Here is a 26,860-nt window from a genome sequence, read left to right on the forward strand (position 1 = left end):
AGATATTTCCACAGGCCTCTTTAAGCCACCTGCTTCTCTTCCCTGTTCAGAGCCATCCCTTGACTTGGAGCTGAATTTCAGGTTAAAGGGCAGCTAAAACACAAGAGGATCTACCTTAAAACACATGGATCTACCTTACTACCACGGCCCTCTGACCAAGCGTGATTGTGAGATCTTGCTGCTCAAGGAAGGAGTGGATGGCAACTTTCTGCTAAGAGATAGCGAGTCTATGCCAGGAGTCCTGTGCCTCTGTGTCTCGTGAGTAGCCTTATTTTCGCACATTTGAAACCTGGCCTTGGTTGCAGTAATGGCAGCTACATGGTACAGGAATTGTATTTCACTGTGTTGTAGCTCTCAAATAGCTAGAAGCTTGCAAGACAGGACAGAAGGGATGTGCCATTGCTCTTCTACCTGCTTTCCTCTCCCTGGTGTAAATACCACATGAGCATACTCTGTAGCAGAAAAAGTGGGGCTGGTGTGGAAGGAAAAGGCTATAAAAAATACGAGAGGATAGAGAGAAGGTAGAAATGTTAGAAGCATCCCCTCCTTCAAGTGGCCCCTTATAAAATTCCAGTCTGAAAGATAGTATTTCTGCTGTAGCCTTTTTCAAACTTAAAATACAAACATTTCATATTCTGTTAGCTTGTAAAGGGCTTCACCATAAATCATTTCTTTTAGCTCTTCTTGTAGTCTATCAAGACAAGCAGAAGCAGTCAGCATGTTATAGGTAAGGTAAAGAAATGGAGACCCAGATTTCTCAAACCACTTGTTTGTATTAAAATTTACTTGGTATTTCCAGAGTCTATGCTGACTATAAAATTCTAGGTCAGAATATCAGAGCTATTTTGATGAAGGAAATTGTTTATGCTCAACTTAGAAAGCAATCTGGAACAGATATCAGTGGAGATCCCCTGACTTTATATATTTCCCTCTTTATAGAGAACACTAAACCCTTTATTCTACCTATTAAAATTTAAAATCCAATTATTTTCTGTTAAAGAGAAATTCTTCAATAACGCTTGTTAGAGCATGGTGAGAAAGACTTTATTCTGATGATTGTCATACATATAGGGACCACTGCAATTAGGGACTTGCAGCAGGGAGAGGGATTGAACTAAACTTTGAATACAGCATGGGAAAGTGAAAATGTATAACAAAGGAGTAGTCAGTGGATGGAAAATTGCTAAGAGAAAACTTCAGGGATAAGGAGAATTACAGCTAAACTGACCTAAAAGGACTCTGGGGGAAGATAGGCCAGAGTGATCAGACATCAACTGGGATGTGATGGAAGATGAAGAACCTGATCAGATATAAAGGCTGATCAAATACTGAAGATAAGTGTTCTTGTCAAATGGACTTGGGACTGTTCTTTGATAACTGAATTTTATAAGGAAATACACAAGATGGGCCTAGTAGAAGGTTCAGAAGCCTAACTAAACTCTGGCCAGACAAAGAATCTTCATCATTCTTTGGATAAGTTTTTGTGCTTCTTAGAACTTGAGAACTGTAAAGACAAAGGTGAAAGTGACTATAATTACTAATAGAATATGTAGGGATATATTTGCTTCTTTAAATGGTGTTGGAGATACAGACATGAGCCTGATAGCCCTAAGGTGTTCTCAGTTCACATTTTTAAGTGACAAGTGAGAATGTTTTTATGTACATTTTTAACCATTGCTAGTTTATGCTGTGGTTTATCCTTTAAGGGTTTGTGTGTTGGAAGTTTGGTCCCAAGTGTGGCAATGTTAAGAAGTTGTGGGACCTTTAAGAGATGGGTGAGAAATAAGACTATGAAACTACCCAGAGGTAATTGCTGTTGAGCAGAGACATTTGTACACATAGTGATGCAGGTTTCTTGACCAGTGATATGCCAGAACATAACATATGGGTATAACTTTTGGCCCAAGATTTCACTAATAAAAATTTTCCTCATAGTTATGATTATACAAATTAGAAAGGGTCTACATGTCTCTAGGAGGGTATCTGTACCATCAGTGAAATGCTATCAGGCATTAACAAAATTGGGTACATCCATATATGTTATGAAACAAACCTCCAAGATCTCTTGTTGAAAAGACAAGCTTCAAAATATGACTCCATTTGTGTAAAAAAAAAAAAAAAAGATATGTCAGCCACACACAGTGGTGCATGCTCATAATCCCAGTGACTTGGAAAGCTGAGGCAAGAGAATCACAAGTTCCAGGTCAGACTCAGCAAAATTTAGTGAGAGCGTCTCAAAATAGAAAGGTCTGGGATGTAGCTCAGTAGTAGAACACCCCTGGGTTCAATCTCAAAAATAGGAAAAAAATTATGTCTATAATGTGGTAACAGCTGGGGAATTTAGTAGTGAGTTGGGAGAAGACTGTTGAATTCACCCTTTTATTTATAACTTCTTTGTACTGTTTTCCTGTTGTACATATACATCTGTTTCTTTTGTCACTTTTAAATTACAAAAAAATTTTTTAATTGTTCATAAAAATGTAGTAAATCCTTACTCTCTACCCAAACATTGTGTTTCTAGGGAAATTCTAAAGAAATTCCAATACAGTACTTGTTTTTTGTGTGTTTGTTTTGAATTGTTTTGTTTTTGTACTGGGGATTGAACCCAGAGGCACTTAACCACCAAGTCCTTTTTATTTTTTTATTTTCAGACTGAGTCTCACTAAGTAACTTAGGTTCTCACAAGTTGCCAAGACTGACTTTGAAGTTGTGATCCTCCTGCCTCAGCCTCCTGAACTGCTGGGATTATAGGCATGTGCTATCATGTTTGGTGCAATTTTTCTAAGGCAGTCCAAAATGTCTCAAATAAATAAAATAAGAATAAAGTAAAATTCCCAAAAAAGACCGTTTTATTTGAATTCAAGGACAGAATAGATGAGCAGGAAAAATCTTCCTAGGTAGATTGGAGATGGGACTTAGAGTGGATGTGATTTGGTTACCATGGAAATGGGATGGAATGCATTTTTAGGGAGGGGAGGAGGTAGAAACAGAGACCTGCTAGTTGAATACTTTTAAGCACATACGACTTACACAAGGTTCCTCAAAGGTAGTTTGAAAATCAGATTTTTGAAGAGTAGGTTGGGATGAGATCATGAAATTTAAAAAGATTGATTCTGCAATAAATGTGGAAGCGTGTGCCAAGTGCCAAGTTTTAGGAATTTCAAAATGATACGAAGAATGTACTGGATGATAAAAACAGTGATTGTCGTGCCTTTGGATGGGAGACAGTGAGGAACTAGATAGACTGAAACAAGTGGAAATGGAAAACACAAGAAGAAGTTGCAAGAGATGACAGGACAAAACTTGACCAGTATCTCAGGGTCTGTGATCTGTACTGGAATTCTCTTTGAAATTGGCACTTCTTCTTAACTTCTCTGTGATATGTATATATATATCAGACCAGCTTCCATATTCATCTAAAGAAAAGGTCATTAAAACGTGCTAAAGAAAACATAAATCAAATGGAAGAGCAAGAATAAATATTTACTGGGTGCCTGCACAGGATATGTTCCTACCTCCTCTCTCTACCCATATCCCTGAAAGTCAGACAAAATTTCATGCACCCTCAGGTATAAGGTTCAAGTCAAATGGTCCCTTATCTACCTCATCATGGTCCTGTGAAAGCTTATTATCACCCAGATCAGTAAGGACTACTCATTTTGGGTTGTTCAACAATTCTTTAAAGTCCTCCATATGCCAGACACTATGTTAGATCCTAACAGAGAAAATAAAGAAGTTAATAAACACTAATATGTATATGACATTTGTGATGATTGGACTATCATTAGGGCACTATGTGAGCTGAGAGCAAGGAATGACTCATCTATCAGGCTATGGAGAACAAGACATTAGATACAGAAGTTGGAGGAGGAATGGAACCTTCATTTATTCATTCAACAAGCAAACATTGAACACCTGTTAGGCTCCAACTATGGTCATACTGGTAAAACAGTGATACATTCTAGAGGCAATGTTCATGGTTACATGAAGCTACATTCCAGTAAGAGGAGACAATTTGATGATGAAAACAAAAAAAAATATTATAACCAGGTTTGATGGCACACTCCTATAATCCCAGTGACTTGGGAGACTGAGGCAGGAGTATTGCAAGTTCAAGGCCTTTGGCATACAAACCATGTCCAAATCATAATAAAATTTGTGTAAGCAAATCTAAAATTACCATATAACATAAATATTAGCCTGTTTGTCTATATAATTTTTCTAAATAGAAAGAGTCACCATGTAGGTGTTGCCTATGAACCAAACATTCTGCTAAGCATGAAACATTCATTGTCTCCCTTGTCTTTTGCAAAGCTCTTTGAGATAGGTGACATGACTCCTGTTTTGTGAGAAAAGACACTAGAGCTTCTGATGCAGAAACCCGCTTGAGGTCAAAGTTTAACATGTTATATCTGCTCTCCCTTTACTCATATCCCCAGCTCCACTGAAATATGTTCAAAGTGGTCACCTTGGGACCAAGCAGAGGACTTGAGGGCACAGATTGTGTAGAATCTTGTCATTCTGCTTGCTAGAAATGAGCGGCCCCTTCTCTTTTTAGAATGGCAATATGTCAACTTTCATACTTTCACAGACCTAAACAAGGATACTATAGTGACATTAAAAACAAAGGAAGGAAGTCCTAGTGGTTAATATCACTGACCAGAAAGCTATGTGGTAAGCATGGACAGGAAATGGTGTCTGATCTCATAACATGATAGAACATCTAGAAAGCCCCAACACATAAAACACCATCTGTGTTGTGTGACTTTGGAACTGGGTCTGCCTTTGCAATCAGTAGAGGCAAAATGTGGTAAGTATTAGGAGATGGAGGGGATTCATCTGTGGATGTTAAGGGAAATGGAAGAACTTTCTACAGCCATAGGAATATTGCAGGTAAGAAAGATTGCAGCCCTAACCTCCTGCCTGTCCTTACTCAGGAGGATGATGGCACTATCTTTCTGTTGCCCTGAGAAAGGTATTAAAAAGAAAGCAGAAATTATTTTATTCTCACCACCTAGAAATCACCATATTTTTACATTTCAGTACATATTTCTCCAGAGTTCTCTTTATGATATATAAGCAAATATGTATGCACAGCTGGGCACAATGTTGCACACATGCAATCCCAGCAGCTCAGGAGGCTGAGGAAAGGGGATCACAAGTTCAAAACCAGTCTCAACTACTTAGTGAGGCCCTAAGCAACTTAGTGAGACCTTGTCTCAAAACAAAAAAATAAAAATAAAAGGGGTTGAGACATGACAGTTTGCAACCTTTTTCAACATATTATACTTATTTTTGCATATCAGATAAAGTTGATACACATCATCCATTAATTACTGCTTATATTTTATTGGTTGATATGCCATAATTTAAACATAATCATACACTTAAGTTATTTTTAATATTTATTTTGCAGCTTTCCAATGGATCAAGTGTAAGTGGTCAATTACCATTTTTGTACCTATACATATTTTTTGGGTACCAGGGATTGAACTCTGGGGCACTCGACCACTGAGCCACATCCCAAGTCCTTTTTTGTGTTTTATTTATAGACAGGGCCTCACTGATTTGCTTAGCACCTTGCTTTTGCTGAAGCTGGCCTTGAACTCGCAATCCTCCTGCCTCAGCATCCTGAGCAGCTGGGATTACAGACATGTGCTACCGCACCCAGCCTATACTTAAAATTTTTAAAGTTTGCCCAACTATCTTCTTAGGATAAAATCCTAGACATTTAAATTTTTTCACACACACTAACAAATTAGTACAACAAAAGATTGCATCAACATACACTCCAATCCAGAGTAGCAAATGGCTAGAAGTCAAAAGTCCTAAAACATTAACCCAAAGTTAATAACAAATGTCATGACCTGGAAACACGTAGCCCAAATAGTAGACATCATAGGGCATATTTGGTTCCATTTCCTTCAACTGATCTTTCAAATTTTGACCAAAATGAAGCTGAAAACATATTCAGGAACAAGTCTCCCCACAACACTGGCCACAGCATGAGACCAGGTGCTCATCTACAAACTGTTCATGATTGAGGAAGGGCACAGCACCTCGTGTAATGACCCAAAGCTAAAGTACATCACAATGAGTAAGTTGAAATATAGAGAACCTAGCCTTTCCAAAACTTCATTGAGAATTTAATACTAAAGTTTTAATTCATTTTTATAAGTCCTGTATTTCTCACATCTTACATGAGGTTGGAGATTTGCACAGGCTAAGCAACAAACCAGGTTCCACTCTGTCACTTCCATCCTGGGGGTCAAGCCACCACATATTTATTGGGTACATGACAGCAAATATCAAAACCACTTTTTTTCTACCTAATGTCAAAAAACAATTATGAAAACAGAAAAGCATACAATTAAAATTAACTTAAATTTGGTTTATATTCTTACATAAAAATAAATTCATTTATCTGATTTTCTGTGGTAAGAATGATCTTTATATTTTTACTGAGATGTCATTGACATAAAATTAAAATGTATGATTTGATTGATTTTGACATATGAATAACACTTGAAACTATCACCACAACCAAAATAATGTACAGATAGATCTGTTACCTCCCAAACTTCCATTATACTCCTTAGCAATTCCGACTTACCACACTTCCTACCCATCCCAAGTCCCAAGTCACCATGATTTGATTTCTGGCACTAAAGATTAATATGTTTTTTCTATAATTTAATATAAATTAAACCATAAAGTATATAATCTTTTCATCTGAATTCATCAGAATAATTATTTTGAGATTCATTCATGTAATTACATGTATGAATACTGCACTTTTTATTGTTGAGTAGTATTCCATTTTGGAATACATCACAATTTCTTTTACTCATTCATGGTTATTACAACTAAAGTTGCTATGCATATTTGTGACTAAGTGTTTGGGTAAATATATGTTTTCATTTCTGTTAGATGAAAAAAATTAGGTTTGGAATGGCTAACAGTTATTTATTCTGTGTAATTTTGTCTTAAGAAATTACCAACTTGTTTCAAAGTGATTGTACTATTTCACCATTCCCACTGATATTATATGAGAGATCTGATTGCTTCACATCCTCATCAGCACTCAGAATGATCATCATATTAAGTGTGCAATGGTATCTCATGGATTTCATTTGCATTTCATTAATAACCAAAGATACTGAGTATATTTTTATGTGTTTATTTGCCATTCACATAGTTTCTTTGGTGACATATTTGTTTAAATATTTTGAACATTTTTAGGTTATTTACTTATCATTATCGGGTTTTGATAATTCTTTACATATTCTAAATGCAAGTCTTTTATGAGGTAGGTGATTCACAAGTATCTTCTAGTTTGTGACTTTTCTTGTCCTTCTCATAACAGTCTAGAGATTCTTAATTTTATGAAACACAATTTATAAATGTTTTCTTTTGTAGGCCATGTTTTTGTAGTTATATCTAGTAAATCCTTGCTTCACTTAATTTACAAAGACTTCATGTTTTCATCTATACTTTTGTACCTTCAGTTTCACATCTGGTACAGTCAGGTTCAACTCTGTTTTCTAAGCTTTCCACTCTACACCATTGATCTTTATTCTGTCTTTATGTGAATTCCATATTACGTTGATTGCCATCCCTTTAAAAGTTTTGAAATCAGATAGTGTAAGTCCTCCAACTTTTTCAAGGTTATTTTGATTATACTAGGTCATTTGCTTTTTCATACATAATTTGCGTTCAGCTTGTCAATGACTACCCAAAACAAACAAACAAACAACAACAACAACAACAAAAGGCCTTGTAGTATTTAGATTCAGAGTCCATGAATCTATAGTTCAATCTGGGTAGAACTGACATCTTAACAATATTCTGATCCATAAACCCAGTTTATTTATTTATGTCTTCTTTAATTCCTCCTAAAAATATTTTGTAATGGGTCCTATACATCTTTTGTCAAATATATCCCTAAGATTTCTTATGTTCATTACCATTTTAAATCAGTAATTTCACTACTTATTGAATGCAGAGAAATAGAAATGCAATTTCTATTTATTGGGCTTATATCCTGCATTAGTCTTTTTGGTAGAGTCTGTATGATTTTATACATACCATTTATTTTCTTTATTGAGCTGGTTGGAATTTCCAGAACAATTGAAGTGATGAGAATAAAAGTCCTCGTCATTTCCTAATCTTAGGATGAAATCATTGAGTCTTTCACTATTAAGTATGATTTTAGTACTTTGATTCATAGTAGAGTTAAGAAATGTGCTTTTGTTTTAAATAAGGAGTGACCACAGTAGTTTGCTAAATGGTTTTCTGCATCAACTAAGATTAATATTTCTTCTTAGTCTGTTGGTCAGTCAATAGTGATTGATTTTAAAATATTAAAAACAATCTTGCAGTCAAGCATGGTGGTGCATACCTATAATCTCAGGGGCTCAGGAGACTGTGATAGAAGCATGACAAATTCAAAGCCAGCCTCAGCAAAAGCAAGGTGCTAAGCAACTCAGTGACATCCCGTCTCTAAATAAAACACAAAAAAGGGCTGGGGATGTGACTCAGTGGTCAAATGCCCCTGAGTTCAATCCCTTTGACCCCCCCACCACACACAAAAAAAACCCTTACAATTTAACTTGAGCTACCTGTTTGATTATGATATATTGTTGTCTTTTGGATATATCAATTGATTTGATTTATTAAAATTTTGATAAGAATTATTACATCTATTTAATAGGAAACATAGTCTGACCTTATTTATTTATGTCTATGTTTTTTTTTTTTTAATATCAGAGAAATACTGACCTCATGAAATAAATCGAGAGGATTTCCTTTTGAATTTTCTGGAGGAGTTTGTGATTGTTGTTATTTCTTCCTTAAATGTTTAGCAACAGTAAAGGCATCTGGGTCTAGAATTCTCTTTGTGGGAAAGTTCTTAACTGCACATTAAATTTCTTTAATAAATGTATGGCTATTCAGCTATTTTTTTCTTGGATGAACTTTGGGAGTTTGAATTTTTAAGTAATTTTTACATTTAATTAATGACATCAAATTTACTGAAGTAGGATTTCTCATATCTCCTCAATATTCTTTTAATACTGGAATTGGCAGTGATTTCACTTCTTTCATTCTTTTTCTTTGGAGGTGGGTACCCAGGATTGAACTGAGAGGTACTCAACCACTGAGTCACATCCCCAGCCCTTTTTGTATTTTATTTAGAGACAGGGTCTCACTGAGTTGCTGAGCACCTCGCTGTTGCTAAGCCTGCCTTTGAACTGCCCCATCCTTCTGTCTCAGTCTCACGAGCCATTTTGATTTACAGGCATTCACCACCACACACATCTTCTTTCATTCTTGATATTGATAAATCGTGTCTTCTCTATTTCCCAATTAATCTAACAACCACTTTATCAATTTTATTTATCTTTACAACAGTTTTTGGCTTTATTTATTGTCCTTATTGGTTTTCTCATGTATTTTTTAATAAGTTCTGATTTTGTATTTATTTCCTTCTTATGCTAATTTTCTCTCTCCATGTTCAATTGGTTATTTAGAGAAGAGTTTTGAAATTTCTGACTGTAGTCATGGATTATCTATTTCTTGTGGTTCTATCAGTTTTACTTTGTGAATTTGGAAACAAATATTTAGGTGCACAAACACTTAGGAATTATTAATCATCTTGATTAATCGCTCCCCCTTTTTGATGGGTTCTTTTCTTTATCCCTGGTTATATTATTTGCTCTGAAATCTACTTTGATTTTGCTAGTTTTAATTTTATTAAAGTTAATATAATTTTTTTCATCATTTAACTTTTAATCTATTTGTGTCTTTTTATCAGATCTTTTGAGGTCCAGGTTATAGTCTTGGGTCTTGGTTTTTTATTCCAATCTGACAACATCTTCATTTTAATTGGGATGCTTAAATCATTTCTATTTAGTGTGATTATTGACACAACTAGGTTTAAGTTTACAATCTTGGTATTTATTTTCTATTTATCCCTTCTGCTCTTTGTTTCCCCTTTCCTCTTTTTATGCCTACTTTTGGATTGATTATTTTTTATATTTCCAAATTATCTCTTTTGGGAGTTTGCTAGCTATAATTCTTTGCTTTTTAGTTACTTATTTAGTACTTATGCCATGAACTTATCACAGTTTATATTTAAGTAATCCTATACCACTTCACCTATGGTAACATCCTTTTGTTTCTCCCACCTTCCACCCAAGCCCTCGTGATATTATTGTCATGCATTCCATTTTTATGTATTTATTAATCCTACAACACATTATTATTTTGATTTAAGTAAATAATTATCTTTTTTTTTTTTGTGGTGCTGGAGATTGAACCCAGGGCCTTGTGCATGTGAGACAAGCACTCTACCAACTGAGCTATATCCTCAGCCCCAATAATTATCTTTTTTAAAGTAACTTATATGTAAGAAAATTTGTTTTCCTTTGCCCACATATTTGCCATTTTTGGCACTCTTCATTTCTTTGTATATATTGGAGTTTCTTAACTTTGACACTATTGGAAATTTTGGACTAGATAATTCTTTGTTGTGGGGAGTGCCCTGTGCATTGTAAAATATTTAGCAGCATCTGGATGACAGTAGCTACCTTCCCTTCCAATTTGCAACAATCAAAAATGTCCCTGGACAACATCAAATGTTCACTTGGAAATTAAATCACTCATGGTGGAGAACCAATAAAACTTACCAGAGAAAATAGAGGATTAGGGGAGGGAAATGTGAGATTTTGATTTATAATAACAGTTACATACAAAGGTACATATATTTAGTCTTCATTCAGTTTCCTAGCACAGACTCCTAAAATTCTTGGGATCTTTGTAGGGATAAGAGTCAGACATACAGTATTTTTCATTTGCTAATACAATGACTGTTGACGGGCAATCCCTAGGTAGCCTTTGGTTGGGCACTGGTGGCCAGAAGGACCAAGGCCTGAATAGTCCCACCCCACCACCAACCTCCTGGGAAGAGAATGAGGAAAGGAGTTAAAGATTGAATCCATCAGCAAAGACCAATGATTTAGTAAATCATGTGTAATAAGCTTCCATAAAGAAGCCATAAGACTAGGTTCAGGAAGCTTCCAAATAGCTGAATTCATGGAGGTAGCAAGCCCAGACTGCATGAAAACTCCACACCTCCAATCCCATTCCTCAACCCATATACCTTTTTCACCCATTGTTCATTTGCATCTTTTGTAATGTATTTTATGATAAAGCATTGTCCTGAATTCTGTGATCCCTTCTGCTTAGTTAATAAAACCCAAAGAGGGGACTATATAGCTTGTTGATCAGAAGTACAGGTCACAACCTGGAGGTGGAATCTGAAGCAGGGGGAAGTCTTGTGGGACTTGAACCCTCAACCTATGGGGTCTGACACTGTCTCCAGTTAGTATCAGAACTAAATTAGAAAATGTCTAGCTGATATCCACTGCAGAATTGCTTGGTGTTTGGGGACAGAACCCACATATCTGCCATCAGAAATGTTATGTTGAATTGTATATGAAAGTACGATAAAAACCCTTGATGTTTTTCCTCTGTCTTTATAGGAAAAGAGTAAAAAAAAAAAAAAAATACTAAGGAAAAATATGGTCCCAGTTTTTTATTTACTCTCAACCTGAAAGGTAAAGATTAACTCACTCCTGTTCTTCCTTTTTTCTGAATACTTAAATTTGAAAACACATGTAAACACATGCCCTGTATATTTTTAAAGAAAAAAAAAGTACCAAAAGATAGAAAAAAGTCATCCATGTACCTACTACTTAAATAAGTTTTGTTCATATTTATTTTGTTCCTTGTGGTCTTTGTTATCTCTCTTTTATTCATACTTGATATCAAACTCTATGTAAAATTTGGCATATGGTCTTTTTGTTTTGCTTAACATTGTCATGTCATGGCATTTTCCACTGCCATAAAAATTCTCTTGAGGCTGGGAGTGTAGCTTAGTAGAATAGCAGTTCCAAGGCCCTGGGTTTTAATCCTTAACACTGAAAAAAACAATTATCATGAATATTATTTAATGTCTACGTAAGAGCCGATATTATAAAAGTACATGACTTACTTAACCATCTTATATATTTTGGATATATAAGTTATTTCTAATTTTTCACCATCATAGATGCCGATAATATTTTAACCTTTGTGCTTTACATTAGTATCCATATTTCTGATAACTTCCATAGAATAATTTATAGTTCAATATTTGGTCAAAGGGATGAAGACATTTTTATTCCTAATGCACATTTCTAAATTGCCTTTGAAAAGTTTGTATGAATGTATAATGTTGTCAGAAGTGCATGTGAAATAAAAGCAAAAACAAAAAACAGAATGAGTAAAAGGAGCAAAAAAGAGATGGGCGTCACTAGTGGTTTAAACAGTCTTCTCTGATCAGCTGAAATTTCAAAAGAAACATGAGGAGCTGGGGAGATAGCTCAGTCGGTAGAGTGCTTGCCTTGTAAACACAAGGCTCTGGGTTCGATCCCCAGCACCAAAAAAAAAAAGAAATGTGAATGAAATGAGGGAGCAAGTCAGTGGCCTAGCTTTAGTTGGGGTTAAGAATGCCAATCAAAATCTAATTTGAGGGATGGGATAAAGCTCAGTTTGGTAGAGTGCTTGCCTCACATGCCCAAGGTCCTGGGTTTGATTCTCAGCACCACACACGTGCACACACACAAAATATCTATTATATGTAATTTGATAAAAAATCATATTTTTACCAGTACCCTTTCCACTCAAAAACATTGTGTCTCCCTTTATTCAGTGAAGTGCCATGTCTCTTGGTAAGATTTCTTCATTTAGGCTTGGTACATTTCTTTTTAAGATCATTCAATGAAACTCAACAATTATTTACTGAATATGTGTTATGAGTCAGGCAATGTGCTAGAATGAACAAAGCTGGCATCCTCCTTCTGGCCTTGTGGAGTGTTAGTTGTAAATGAGTAAAGGGATAATTAAAATTCAGTATGGTTAGTGGTAGGTTTGGATAGTACTAGATGATTTTTTTTTTCAGAAGTCTTCTCTATTACCCCAGTGGAGCACTCCATCCCAACACTTCAGCTGAAGCACTCAGTGCTCAGAATCAAAACTCAGCTGCCTGTACCACCAGCCCTCTGGACAAACTTTGCATGGCAAAGATGGCACATGGGCTGATCACTGTGGCATACGGATTGCCAGGGTGTCGATATTCTGTCTCAATTACCATAGCTTTATGAGAACACTTGAGACTTAAGACAGGAATATACCAAGTAAATCCCACCTACCAATCAACTCCTCTTCCTTCCCCATGAGAATCACCTCTTTCCCCATTCACCCTTCCCAACATAGTGGGTAAAAATAAGGGATACAAACTTTTAGACTATATTTATATTAGGTCAGTTTCTTGAAACATTTCTCTAAAATGTTTTAGATACATTTTTTTCTGAATATGCAAGAAAATAAAAACTTCACAAAAGACCACTACTAAAGAAAAACATAACTTTGCCCTCCAAGTACTGACCTTCAAGAGTTTGATTATAAAATAAATAAATAGATACTTAGTAGTAAGCCCTTTTATCTGTTTAATTGTCTTGTTTTGGGATAAAAAAATAGAACAGTTGGTAGACTGTCTGGAATCTACTCATTTGATGATCAAGATTACTAAAAGCATAAGTACAAAATCTGTAACTGGCTTTCAACACAAAGATTTCAACTCCTATAAAAATTCAAAATGTTTACAAAAGACCTTGAAGTTAAGATGGGATTATTTGAAGATGAGCAGGTCAAAGGAAAGTATTTGGGTACTTATCATTTCACAAATATGATAAACAGAGTTTTTCCAACAGCTGAAAACTGCACAAACAGAAACTCACCATGCAAATGAGACCACTCTTGTGCATTTCCTTCCTCCCTTCTCCTTCCCACTACCTGCTCTTTATTCCTCTTCTCTCCCTCTCTTCATCCCTTCTTCTAGCCTTCCTTTTCTTTTAATGCAAATTGTACTTGAAAATTTTATTTTCTTTCAATTTTTTATGTTAATAAGAATTTATTGTTTTAAGAAGTTTTATGTTTTGAATATCATCTCTTAATTAATTCAAGACTTCATATTAGAAAAATGTCTATTTTTATTTATACATTTACCTGATTTTTTTAATATTTGTGATCTTTCATATTTCAAACATATTAAGTATTTGGGTCTACCAACTTTTGCTTTTTAATAAATAATAAAATACCGACATCATCAGTTTTGTTCCAATATTGCCATCTCATAGAACAGACATTTGAACTCAAATTATACACATTTCGATTTTACTTAAATTTTCCACATTGTTCTCATAGGCATTACACTAGTAGTATGTAAAACTTTCTATAGCTCCATGTCATAGCTAATATTTTACATTAGTAAATTCTTACATTACTGCCAATCTGCTATAAAATGATAACTAATTGTTTTCTAATTTGTATCCCCTTGATTGTAGTGTTTATTGGCATTTTCTTTGGTTTTTTTATTGTGCATTGCTATTCTAATTATATACTGTTATATTTAATGAGAATCATTAGTGTTATATATAATAAGATCTAAACAATTATATTCTCCCAATTTGTGGACTTTTTAACTTTGTTAATAGTATATTTTGATAAACAGAAATTTTAATTCTTAAAAAGGAAATTCATTAGAGGGAAACAGGTAGGGTGGATACCATCAAAGTATTTGTCATGAAATTGTTACAATGAACCTCATTATACACATTAATATGCGCTAATAAAATTATGTTTAAAATGAATCAATCTTTTCTATGGCTTGTGCATTTTCTGATTTAAAACTTTCTTAATTCAGGGCTATTAAGTTGTTCACATATTTATTTTTCTAAATTTTAATATTTTACTTTTTTCATAGTTGAGTCTGCAATTAGAGTTTGAAGTGGGAATTCAGTTTTATCTGTTTCCATATGAAAATATTGCCATTTGACAAATAGTTCATCCCTGCCCACCAACCCATTATTATGGATTGGTCACAATTCAAGTTTTCATACATGCATGGATGTGTTTCTGGACTACCTATGCCACTATTATCTTTTTCTGCCCTAAAACTAGTTTCTCACTATTTTAATTATAGCTTACAAAAAGAAAGAAAGAAAGAAAAAGATTTGTTAAGACAGGAAGCCCCCCTGATATACTCCAATCTTATTCTTTTCCCAAATTGACATGACTATTCTAAGTCTAGTGAGATGTTTGTACAGAGAAGGGACATGATCTGACTCATATTTTTTTTTAAAAATCACCCATATTGTTATATAAAGAATAATAATTAACAATGTCAGAAAGAGGAAAGAATTACTAAAACTATGTCCTTAAATAGATGAAAGGAATAGGTCTCCAGTGTAAATAGGAGGGATTAACTTTCAGAGAGACATGCAAAATTCATCTATAGTAAAAATGGTAGAGTGTATGAATGCAAATGTTAACAGGTATGACAGTACAAGTCTGGGAATTCTCTACTTACTGCTTTAATCTTTTCAGTGACTATCAAGTACGAGTGAGGATGGTGATTCCATTCCTAGTCTTTCCCAGCTCTCCCATTCCTTGGTATTTATCCAAAAGAACTAAAATCAGCATGCTATGGTGATACAGGCACAGCAGTGTTTATAGCAGTGCAATTCGCATTAGTCAATCCATGGAACCAGTCCAGGTGCCCATCAACAGACAAATGGGTAAAGAAAATGTGGTATTTATACATGATGATGTTTTATTCAGTCATAAATAAAAATGAAATTATGTCATTTACTGGTAAATGAATGGAAACATCATGCTAAGTGAACATCATGCTAAGTGAAATAAGCCAGACTCAGAAAATCAAGGGTTGAAAGTGAAATTTCATACGAATAAGCTAGAGAAAAATAAGGGAAAAAAGAGAGGGAAATCCCATGAAAATAGAAGGGAGATCAGTGGAGTAGAGGAAGGGGATTGAGGGGAAAGGAGGAAGAATGGGTAAAGGAAAAAATTGTGAAATAAAATTGACCAAATTATGCTATGTACAATATAAATATGCCACAGTAAATTTTGCCTTTATGTGTATCTATAAAGCACTAATTTTAAAAATAATAAATAGAAGGAAGACCAGTAGAGTGGAGAAAGAAGAACAGGAGGAGGGAGTAGGGGAGAGAAATAGGAAGTACTGGGGAGTGAAATGAAGAAAATTATATTCCATGCACATAAGAGTATGTCACAATGAACCCCAATATTATATAGTATAATGTACTAATAAAAACATTAAAAATATTAATAGTAATATAACAGGTAAGAGTGAGGATGGGAAAGCAGATGGTAGGGATTTATGGAGGCAAGAAAAGGTATAGAATCATTTTTCAGGAGAACAGGAAAGCAAATGATTCCCTGGAAGTATCAAGAGCCTGGGTAAGGGCTTCATGAATTTAAAGTAAAACTAGTCTACCTGGTTCAATGTCTTCAGTTCATTTATATACAAGTTGGAATTTAATCAATGTTCTTGTTTTGCTAGTTCAGTAGAAGAGTTGAAGGTAAAATGCTCCTGGAATTATGAAGTGTTTATGCCCCAACAAACCTATATGTTGAAAATGTCATCAAGGGCTGGTGTTGTGGCTCAGTAGTAGAGCGCTTGCCTAGCATGTGTGAAGCACTGGATTCGATTCTCAGCACCACATAAAAAACAAACAAACAAACAAACAAACAAAAAAAAACAAAGATATCATGTCCATCTACAACTAAAAATATTTTTTAAAAAGTCATCAAATATCATCACCATCTCAAAATTTCTAATAATTCTTTGTTAACAAAGAGCCCTTTATTTCATTTTGCCCTGGGCTCTGCAAATTATGTAACCAGAATGGTTATGAACATGGAAGTAATTAGCTGAGGTAGGTAGAGAACAAGATCTTTGGAAGAGAGAAAACCAAAGACTGAGAAATTGGGGTGTTGAACCCTCTATGTATGAATTGAAATTGCCAAGAGTTAGATAAGAATAATAATGGAGACAGTGACATCGAGCTAGGGGTTAAAACTAGGGACCAACAGATGAAGGTGATACTAGTATTAGGTGAAATAATCTAGTGACATGAAACTCAAAGCTGTGAATTCAGAGAAGGAAGTTGCACTGAAGAACCCTGAGAGCAAGAATACTGACTCAACCCCAGGCCCCATAGCTAGAAGGAGGTAGGAGGAAGAAGTAGCCTCTTAGGGGAACAGGGGAAGTAGTGTCTGGGGTAAAAGGGACAGCAGATTCCTTTGAGAGCAAGAAGGTGACGGGAGAGGGAGTGATATGATTAAAAAGGTTGAAGATATAGAGGATTTTGATGAAGGTGAACCTTGAATTCCAGGGAACATAGTGGAAAGATTTCAGGAGAGGGAGAAGGAAACATACAAAGGCTTTAGAGTCTGGTGGGATTAGAATGCAGAAGATAAGTATGGCCTGCCAGACTGGGCAGTTTTTGTAATGACTGACAAACAAGGAAAGAAGACATGATGAAATTAGCTTTACAAATTCATCAGGGAAAGAGTGGAGGCATGGTGAGTGGCATGGTGATGGGGAAAGGGGCTTCCATGTTACTATCTGTGGTGGGGGAGATGGCAGGGTGCTGATAGAAAACCTAGGGGAACCATGGTCTTTTTTACAAATATTTCATATAAATACATGCTGAAAAACAAATGTTTCTTTAAAAAGTTTTATAAAAGGCACTTATAAAAATAACTAGAATGGGGAGCATTAAAAATAAATTTTTATGTTTATGCCATCATACCATAGTCATATGTTTCAGTCTATCCTGCTACTGTAACAAAACACTTTAGACTGGATAATTTAAAATAATAATAGAAATGTGTTTCTTACAGTTCTGAGACTGAGAAGTCCAAGCTCAAGGCACCAGGGAGTTTGGTGTCTGATAAGGACGAGTTTTCTTCTTCCAAAATGGCATCTTGTCCTTTGGAGAAGACAAACACCATGTCCTCCCATGGCAGAAAGGACAAAAGAGACAGGCAGCTCTCTGAAGCCTTTTTAATAAGAACATTAATGTTCTTATTAAAGGACAGTCATCCAGAATTAATCATTTTCCCAAAGTTTCCAACTCTCAATAACACCACAGTGGGGATTAGGTTTCTACTTGAACTAGTGGGGGCTGGAGGCGTAACTCAAAGCATTTGCCTAGCATGTATGAGGCCCTGGGTTCCATCCCCAGAACCACAAAAAATAAATAAATAAAAGAAACCTACATGAATTTTGGGACACAAATATTAGAATACTATATAAATCTTGTCATACATATATCATGTATGTATAGTCATATAAAATACATACTAACCTCATTGCTCTGTAATCTCATAGTGTATTTTGGTAACCATTCCAAAATAAACAAATAGGTATCACAAGCTCAATATATTAATTTCTTATAAAGCATCAATGTAATGTGGCTTGCAATTCCGTTTAGAATAATTTGCAAAAAATAAAATAAATAAGATCGTATTTGAGCAATATCTGTCTTTGTAGCTTGGCTTTTAATCTAATTAACATAGAGCTCCCATGTGTTTTATTTTTTTATGGTCCTCTAGTGAGGATTACCTTAGATAATTTAATAATGCAATTAAAATAAATACATTTAAGAATTTAGTATAGGTTATATGATAGCAAGTTTCCAAAACAACAAGCAAACAAAAAACTATGACATTAACCAAATGCAATGTACAGACTTCATGTAGATCCCAATTTGAACAATATTTCTTTGGAAAATCATTTTCGAGACCTTTTCCCAGACTGGAATACTTTAATTTGTCACACATGGACAGTCATATAAACTTTTTGGTTTTATACCACACTTGTCATGTGATTTAGGGATACCTACTGGTTTATTTTGGCCTCAGGATCCTCCCCCTCCCCTGAAAAGGATCAGGATTTGAAATCAATTATCAAAAACTCCAGACAATTAGTGATGAATTATATATATAGTGTGATACTTGTACCTTAAAACTGGAAGTAGATACCTGACTTACCAATTCAGTCAAAAGATGAGTGATTTGATTATTTGGCACAGGTACAAAGGCGGTAGGGGACAGGGGCATCAGAAAGTTTGAGCCTCATTCAATGTCTTTGATTCTAATTTTTTTTTACATTGTAATGTTTCTGTGAAATCAGAACATGTCCAATAGTTGATAGGAACATTTAATATGGTCTTCTCCAGGAAAGTCATTATAAAATTAATAACATGTCTTATAATTGATGACATCTTAGAATTGAAGAAATATGGAATTCTATTTCTTGCTTGGAAAATTGCTAAAATGGGTCTGTTATCTGCATTATGATTAGATGATTAGCCAATGACTCCTATTCCAAAGAGAAACAAGAGCACAGTACATTACTTGCTTGGACGAAAATCCCCAACATTCTGTAATGCAGCCGATGACAAGTCATTGATAAACAGAATGGCCCTAGCTCAATGGTGTTTTGTGTGTTATATCAACCTAGAGCTAGGTGAAAGAGCTAGGGTGAAGCACCAAGACCACTGGAGCCATAAATTTTCTCTTCTTATTCTCTTTGCCAGAGTCTAGACTTCCATCCTAACAATAAAACTCCCCATTTCAAAGCCCTCATTTCTTTCAAATTCCCTCAGTTGAGAGAGCATGATATTTACCAGCTTCTTTTAGGATCCATGATTGACAAAAGCATTGCATATAAAATCTAATGAGAGATGTTACATGGGTTTGTATATAAGAACATTATGATTCACACAGTCATCTTTTCACAGGTTTAAAAATTTTGTCTATACATACCGAATCTTCAGAGAAAGACATGGGAATTACAAAATACAGGTGAGAACATGTAAGGACTCCTGCAGAACAAAGCAAACGCTGACAAAGGAAAGTCTGAGACCACCTCTTGAACCCAAGATGTGACCATCAGAAGGCATTCTAAGAGATGAGGAAAGCGTGGTCCTCAGAGGCCTGCTGTGGATGACGGGTTGAAGTGACTGTATTGCAGGCACCTCATGTAGAGAACCTCAGTGTCAGCTACATGTCTATCATAATGCTGCATGTCAGAAAACCTGATCACCACCCTTCTTTGTAGCCTAACAAGGTGGCCTTATGAGAACCACAGTGGTGATCAAGATTACTAAATACACAAGAGCAGAGGAAGCAAATTCTTTTTATTTTTAAATTCAGAATATAATATTTGGATTATAGTTGGCAAACAGGAAACAACTATTCACAATTTTACTGAGTCAAGTTGACTGTTTTCAATTTAAAACTTTTTTTGGTCTTATTTTGGTCTTACTTTCCTCACATGGAGATTCTGAATTCATCATGTAAGTTACATGTTTTGCATTTCCCATTAGAAGTCCACCTCAGTTAGTTCCCTTGCAAAGCTTGCCAGCAAGGCACAAAGTCTGAAATAAGCTCTTAGAGCAGTCCCCTTTACAGTGAATCTACAAGAACTGCCCCAAACAAACTTGCCAAGGATTGGACTGACTTGATGCTGCAGTGTGAGTTGGAGATCCTTCATTTTAAGTCCTCTTTATTCAGAGTAGCTCAAGTCAGAGGTTGGACTTAGAGTTTTTGTGAACTGCAATTGGTGTGAGCTCTTATACGTGAGCTGCTGGCCTCTTGTTTTCAGTTTGTCAAATCTCAGAAGCAACCCTGAAAACTGCTTTTTCAGTAAGTTTCATAACTCACACACAATTGCAGATTATGAGTGACTTCCTTTCTTGTTTTTTTTTTTTTGTTTGTTTGTTTGTTTTTTGCAGACTTTGGAAGGTACTCCAAAACTGATCTTTCCAAACCTAAAGGAATTGATCTCCAAATTTGAGAAACCAAACCAAGGTCTGGTGGTTCATCTTTCAAACCCAATAAAGAGAACCAGTCCCAACTTGAGATGGAGAAGATTGCAAATTGAACTGAATGGTATTTATGGTAAAATCTTTCCTGTGGGATCAGAAAGGAATCTTCAACCTTTTTCCAACAATGTCCTACTTTGTGGAATCAATACAAATAGATGTCCTTTCCTATGACATTATCTCTGAAAAGCTTCATTCTATTAAGTACAGTTTCAATTTTATTGGAAAATAATGTCTTCCAACCCCTGTAAGTGGTAGACAGCTTGGCTTGGGGAACCAAAATAGCAAGAGAGGGTACTGGACTGGCTTTGAATTCATTCTGTGACCTTGTAGAATCTGCTCAAAAGTTTGTGAATAAATGAACACATGGACAGATTTTCAAATAAGAAAATTACCTCAACTCTCTTCCAGGCTTATTCTTTTACATTTTGCTCAATATTTGATAAGCATCCATTTATAAAGGGATAGCTGACAAATTATTTCAGATGCATCCCTAAAGATATGAAACCATGGAGGTAAATTTGAGGACAGACAACCTATACTGAGAAGTCTTAAATCATATCACTAGCAGTTGCTCTTGCTTACCCTCACCCTTAAGATTTGCTCTCAACATAATCTAGTGCCTGTCAGTTGCATTGTAGTTTGAATTTGATTTCTAGAAACATTTGTGGTTTAATCCTGATCTTTTATGGTTACATGTATGACTACATTCTCAATGGAAAGTTGTATATAGTTGTCAGTGGGCAGGTGATGGTGGTATCAGATATGCTAACCAGGGAAGATAGAGGACAGAGAGTTCTTGGGTCACAAATCCCAAGAAGAAAAAGAATCCCTCAAAAATATTCCCCAAGAGCTGGGCAAGATTCTCCCCACCAGTTCTCCATGCTCAGTTAATACTGACTGAGTGAGCTCCCAAATACTTAGCTACAGAAAGGGAAATATCTCCAATTGACCTTCCTCTTCCCCTTGCCTTTGCCTCCTTACAGCAAGCTTCAGATGTTCTTACTCTGATGAAGCTACTGGTTTTCCATGGTGAATGCAGATATTTGGTGTTGGAAACTCTAAAACTTGATTTATAAAGGAACCCCCTATTTTGCCAGGAAAACTGTGTGATCCCCCAGCCTTTGAAGATGTCACTTTGATGACATCAAGATTGCTCTGTGTCATGAACATCGAAGGGAGGTCAGTAGAATAGAAGAAAGGGACCAGGTGAGGAGGAATGGGAGGGGACTGCTATTGGCCAAATTATATTGTATGTTACGTACAACTATAAAACAACAATAAAAATAAGGAAAAAGTTAAAGAATACCCATCAATCCTAGGATCATTTACTAAAAAGTTCATCCTTAAAAAAAAAAAAAAGATTGTTCCTTGCCTGGTCTTCTTTCCCTTGTGTTGGTTAATGTATTTTCTGGATGTGGCGTCTCATGGATGGTCCTTTGCTTTTCCCCCCAGAGAACAATGACTATGTGTCTGTCTTGCCTTGAAGATAAGACTTGAAGATAAGGACAAAGTAAGTTAAAGAAGAGATGGGTCAACAGTTCTCACAGATGGTGACTGCTTCACCTGCAAGTGTAGGTCTGGAATGACAAATTTTAATGGACAATTCAAAGTTTCCCAGTCTCAGTAATGAAAGATCTTCTGTCTACCAGTCTCAGAGAAATCACTCCTCATGTCCCTGCCTCCAAGACATACACCACCAGAAGCCTTAAAGCCTCTTTTCACTTCTTACTCTTATTTCTTGGAATGGGATGCCTGAACCTATTCTCTCTGACTTCTTAAAGGAACCACATCACAGCTGATACCTTCTTTCTGTCAGCTTTATACAGAGGAAAGAGCACTTGGCAATGAGTTCAGAACAGTTTCAATCCTGTGACTGTGACTGTGGATAACTCACAGTCTCTTTGTTTATAAAACAAGTGGTTGGGGGTAGTTGGTGGTAAAACACACTGGCCTAATCTCTCCGAGGAGCCTGGTTGTGTCCAGCGGAGTTAGAGAATCCAGAAGTGCTGGAAATGTGTACAGTTCAGTAAGGGATCAGAGTCTCATCCTCCCCAAACAGTCAACACATTCTCTGTACTTGCCTTACTGATCTTTGTAAGATTTATATTTTTTTTTAATCAAAGTTAAACCTGTAATACAACACAAACATGTTTACTGTAACCTAAATTTCACAAGTATAATGGAACTATCTTAAGTTAGGAAACCATGTGGTCAGAATGGAGCCATTTTTGAATTCTCTAACAGGTATCCAATCACAACTGTAGCCCTTTTCCATGCCCCCCTCCCCAGAATTTTAAATTAGCTAATCATGTAGAGTATACCTCTGAACTCTTCCTTTCAGAGTGAAGGGCAGTGCTTCATTCAGGATAGAAGCAGGCAGACTGCCTGCCCAGGTATCCTGCTCACTGGATTCCCTCTGGGGGCACACCTTTTTGCAGAAGAACTTTGTTTTTTGTGTTGCCTTCCCACTTCCAAGCATGCATTTGATATCTTGCAGCACCCTGATAATTCTAACAGTCTTAGTTGTGTCAAGGGCCTTGACCCAACCATGCACCCTTCTTCTTCAGCCTGGGTTGTTCTTCCTCTGTCTCTTCTCCTTCTTTCTCATATTGGCCTTCCTGTCAAACATGGCCTTAACACACTTTCTTCCTGCTTGTGCCTAATTCCTCTTATGCATCAATCACTTCAGCAACATAGATATGACTCTGTCCTGTGATATATGTGGGTATTTTAAAGATATCCTCCTATGTGTGATTTCTCTTCCCACCTAGGTTCTAAGCCCCATGCTTGGGTCTCCCTTTTATCCTCCACAGTGTGTAAAAATACTTGCTTTACAGAGCTGTGTCCCATTCATAGACATTATTGACTAGAAGTATATTTCTGAAGAGATAACTGAATTTTAAGGTCTCTTGAATTTTTCTGCTAGTTCAAAAGGTTAGTTAGAATCTTGTTAATTTCGAATGTACCAAGTTCAGTGTCCATCCTTAAACCACAATGGTTTAATTTCAGCCCCCTGACCTTTCTTTCAAAGTTATTAGAAAGAGGAACTCTAGATTTTAGATGACATGAGCAGACATGTGACTGGAGTCCCAGAATGTGAATTCTTGGGTCACAGCAATCCAAGGTTATGACCAAATACAGAAGTGAAATGCAGCCAATCAGAAGGGAACCAATTTCTTCTGGTTGGTTCAGTAAAGCCACCAGAAGCAAGTCTGCTTCCTGTGATTCAGTTCTAGAACTTTAATTCTTTCTTAATGGTGCTAAGAAGCATGTTCCAGTTTCCAGCAACTACAATAATCCTTGGCAAAGAAAATAGATTCAATGAATAATTCTCAAATAAATGAATGAATAAATCAGTATAAAACTGTGGTCACTCATTTTGGATAGTAGGTATTTGCTTGAACTTTATACATTTCAAAATTCAGTAGATGGGGACAACTTCTAAGATCTTTAAATTATAACTCTCTTAGAAGCAATTTCCTTTTTGTCAAGCACCCATGCATAGCATCTTGCATGATGCTTGGTGAGTTTTCAGTACATTTCTCAAATAAACAACTATTAAATAGCTATTAAATAAATAAACATTTAATAGCTGATGTGAACGTCACACTATGAATCCCTGACATTTTTTAGAAGATCCTGAACAGGTCACAGGAAGAACAATTTAAAAATATGGGTATGTGGGATTGAAAGAGGAAAGCCAAACTATCAATATTTATTTCAAGTGTTCAAAGTGCTGCTCTGAAAGATGTTGCAGGCTCACTGGGTACAATGACAGGCCAAAGAACTTGGACCAACGGTTGGGTGTTTATAGGAGGACAGTTTTAGCCAAATATAAGAACACTGAACCCACTGGAGCTATCCTACATCCTAACAGACTGACCAGTATTATGATTCAATTAGACAATGATATATTCCAAGGAAGTAGAAGCATTGATTTCTGTCCTGAAAAGAAATCGGACTACCTGAATGCTGAGGTAACTTCCAAATCAAGGACAATCAAATTTTACTCTCTTCTTTAATAACTATAGTGGGTATCTATCTCTCTCTTTCTTTTTTTATTTCAGAATGGAGAATTGAGTTTAGCACATTCTTTCATTCTTAATTCACAACCACCATCAGTTTATATAAGAACTCTCTTTTGTTTTATTGCATTTTTCTTTCCTTCACCCCTAATTCCCATTCCAAGATCCCTGCCTCTGGAACCAACTCTATAATTTTGATATAAGAACTTGGACATGGATTACCATTGCAGACTATAAAGTATTGGCTATGAACACCTACATTTAGCATTTATGTACATGATATGGTGATATTACTCTAAATCTGTTATTTTTTTTTTTTTTTAATGCACTGCTGATCCTATTCCATATTGTTGAGTATCTTAATTCAGTACCTCTAACTGATGCTTGATTTTCCACAGTGTGCATTTGGCCATTATAAACATGCTACATCCACTTATATGGGTCATAAGTTTTGCTGTTTACTGGAGTTGCAAATTTTCACCATAGAATCTTATATATTCTGTTAAATTAATTTCTAATTATTTTTAGTTGTTATAAATTATATCTTATGTTTTATTGTCTTTCTAATAGTCTATGGTAGCAGCAAAATATTTACTTTCCCATTTACTACTGGTTTACTTATTGATTCTATTGGGCTTTCAATATAAATGATTTTTGTCAGCTGTAAATATTATTTTGGTCTTTTCAATACTTATGCTTCTTATTTATTTTTCATGTTTACTTCAGTGGCTAAGGGCCTCTAATACACATTAAACAGTAGTCATGATAGTGGGTATTTTTGTGTTGTTTCCAGTCCTATAGAGAAGGCTTAGACATTATCTCCATTTAAGTCTGAGGTTTGCTGTAGGTTTTTTTTTTTTTTTAATTCTTTTTTAGTTGTTGATGGACCTTTATTTTATTCATTTATTAATATGCAGTGCTGAGAATCAAACCCAGTGCCTTATACATGTGAGGCAAGTGTTCTACCACTGAGCCACAACCCCAACCATGCTGTAGGTTTTTAGTAAATAAGCTTATCAAGGTTATTTTAGAATTTTTATCTAAAATGTTTTGAAATTTATTTTGATTTTTCTGCATCTATTGAGATAGTCACTTCCTTCTATCTTCACTGCATTATAGAAGCTACTGAAATTAATATAGTTGTTAGTATCATACCTTCCTAATATTGTTTACCTTTAATCAAATTGTATTATTTTTAATAAAGTATTAGATTCAATAAACATTTAAGGCTTTTTCACTGCAACTCATAGACCAAAAATACTATAATTTGTTAAATTACTGGTTAACTTTTTCATATAAGTAAATTAAAAACTTTCTCCTTTTTTCTATTTTCTGCAATGACTTTGTAAGGTAAGAATTCTGTTTCTTAAATTTCTTTCTTTTTTTTGTGGTGCTGGGAATTGAACCCAAGGCCTTGTGTGTGGGCAAGCACTCTACCAACTGAGCTATACCCCCAACCCAACCCAGTTTCTTGAATTTTTTTTTGTTCTTTCTTGTAAAATTGATTTTGAGGCTCTCATGAGAAGGAGAAAAATATTTTATTACTATTTAAATATTTTTCATATTTATTGGTTTATTCAATTATTTTGCCCATTTTGACTTTGTTTTTTCAGAAATTTGTTCATTTTGTCTAAATTTTCACAATTGGTGGTATATAGCTCACCTGATGTTATATTTTAATATGATTATCTACCCTCTTTGGATTCTTTATCTTTTAAATAACAGTAAACTAAGTCAATTATTCATCTTTACATGCTTCAAAGCACATAGCATTCTCCTGACTTTCTTTTCTTTACAGAATATTTCCTGCAAGAGGGTTTTGTATTCTTGCAAATTTTCAGTGTTCTTGTTATAGAAGGATTTTGAGTACTAAGCTTTTTACCGTCTTGTATGTCTCATCATATCTTTATTTTTACATTCATTTAAATGAGAGTTGAAGTAAATAGCAAATTGTAGATTTAAATTGCATGTGTTTTTTGTTTGTTTGTTTTGGTACTGGGGATTGAACCC

At 35.3% G+C, this 26,860-nt stretch overlaps 1 protein-coding gene across 1 annotated transcript; it reads left to right on the plus strand.

Moving 5' to 3' along the window:
* Sh2d1b (SH2 domain containing 1B) lies at nt 1-25,637 on the plus strand. The gene is made up of 4 exons (XM_047550185.1): nt 1-258; nt 19,737-19,800; nt 20,733-20,889; nt 22,278-25,637. The coding sequence occupies exons 1-4, from the start codon at nt 125-127 to the stop codon at nt 22,307-22,309; spliced, it is 387 nt and encodes a 128-aa protein (XP_047406141.1). The 5' UTR covers nt 1-124; the 3' UTR covers nt 22,310-25,637.
* Nucleotides 25,638-26,860: the final 1,223 nt, after the last annotated feature.

The sequence above is a fragment of the Sciurus carolinensis genome, chromosome 1 (assembly GCF_902686445.1).
Source record: "Sciurus carolinensis chromosome 1, mSciCar1.2, whole genome shotgun sequence".
In the NCBI taxonomy this organism is placed as follows: Eukaryota; Metazoa; Chordata; class Mammalia; order Rodentia; family Sciuridae; genus Sciurus; species Sciurus carolinensis.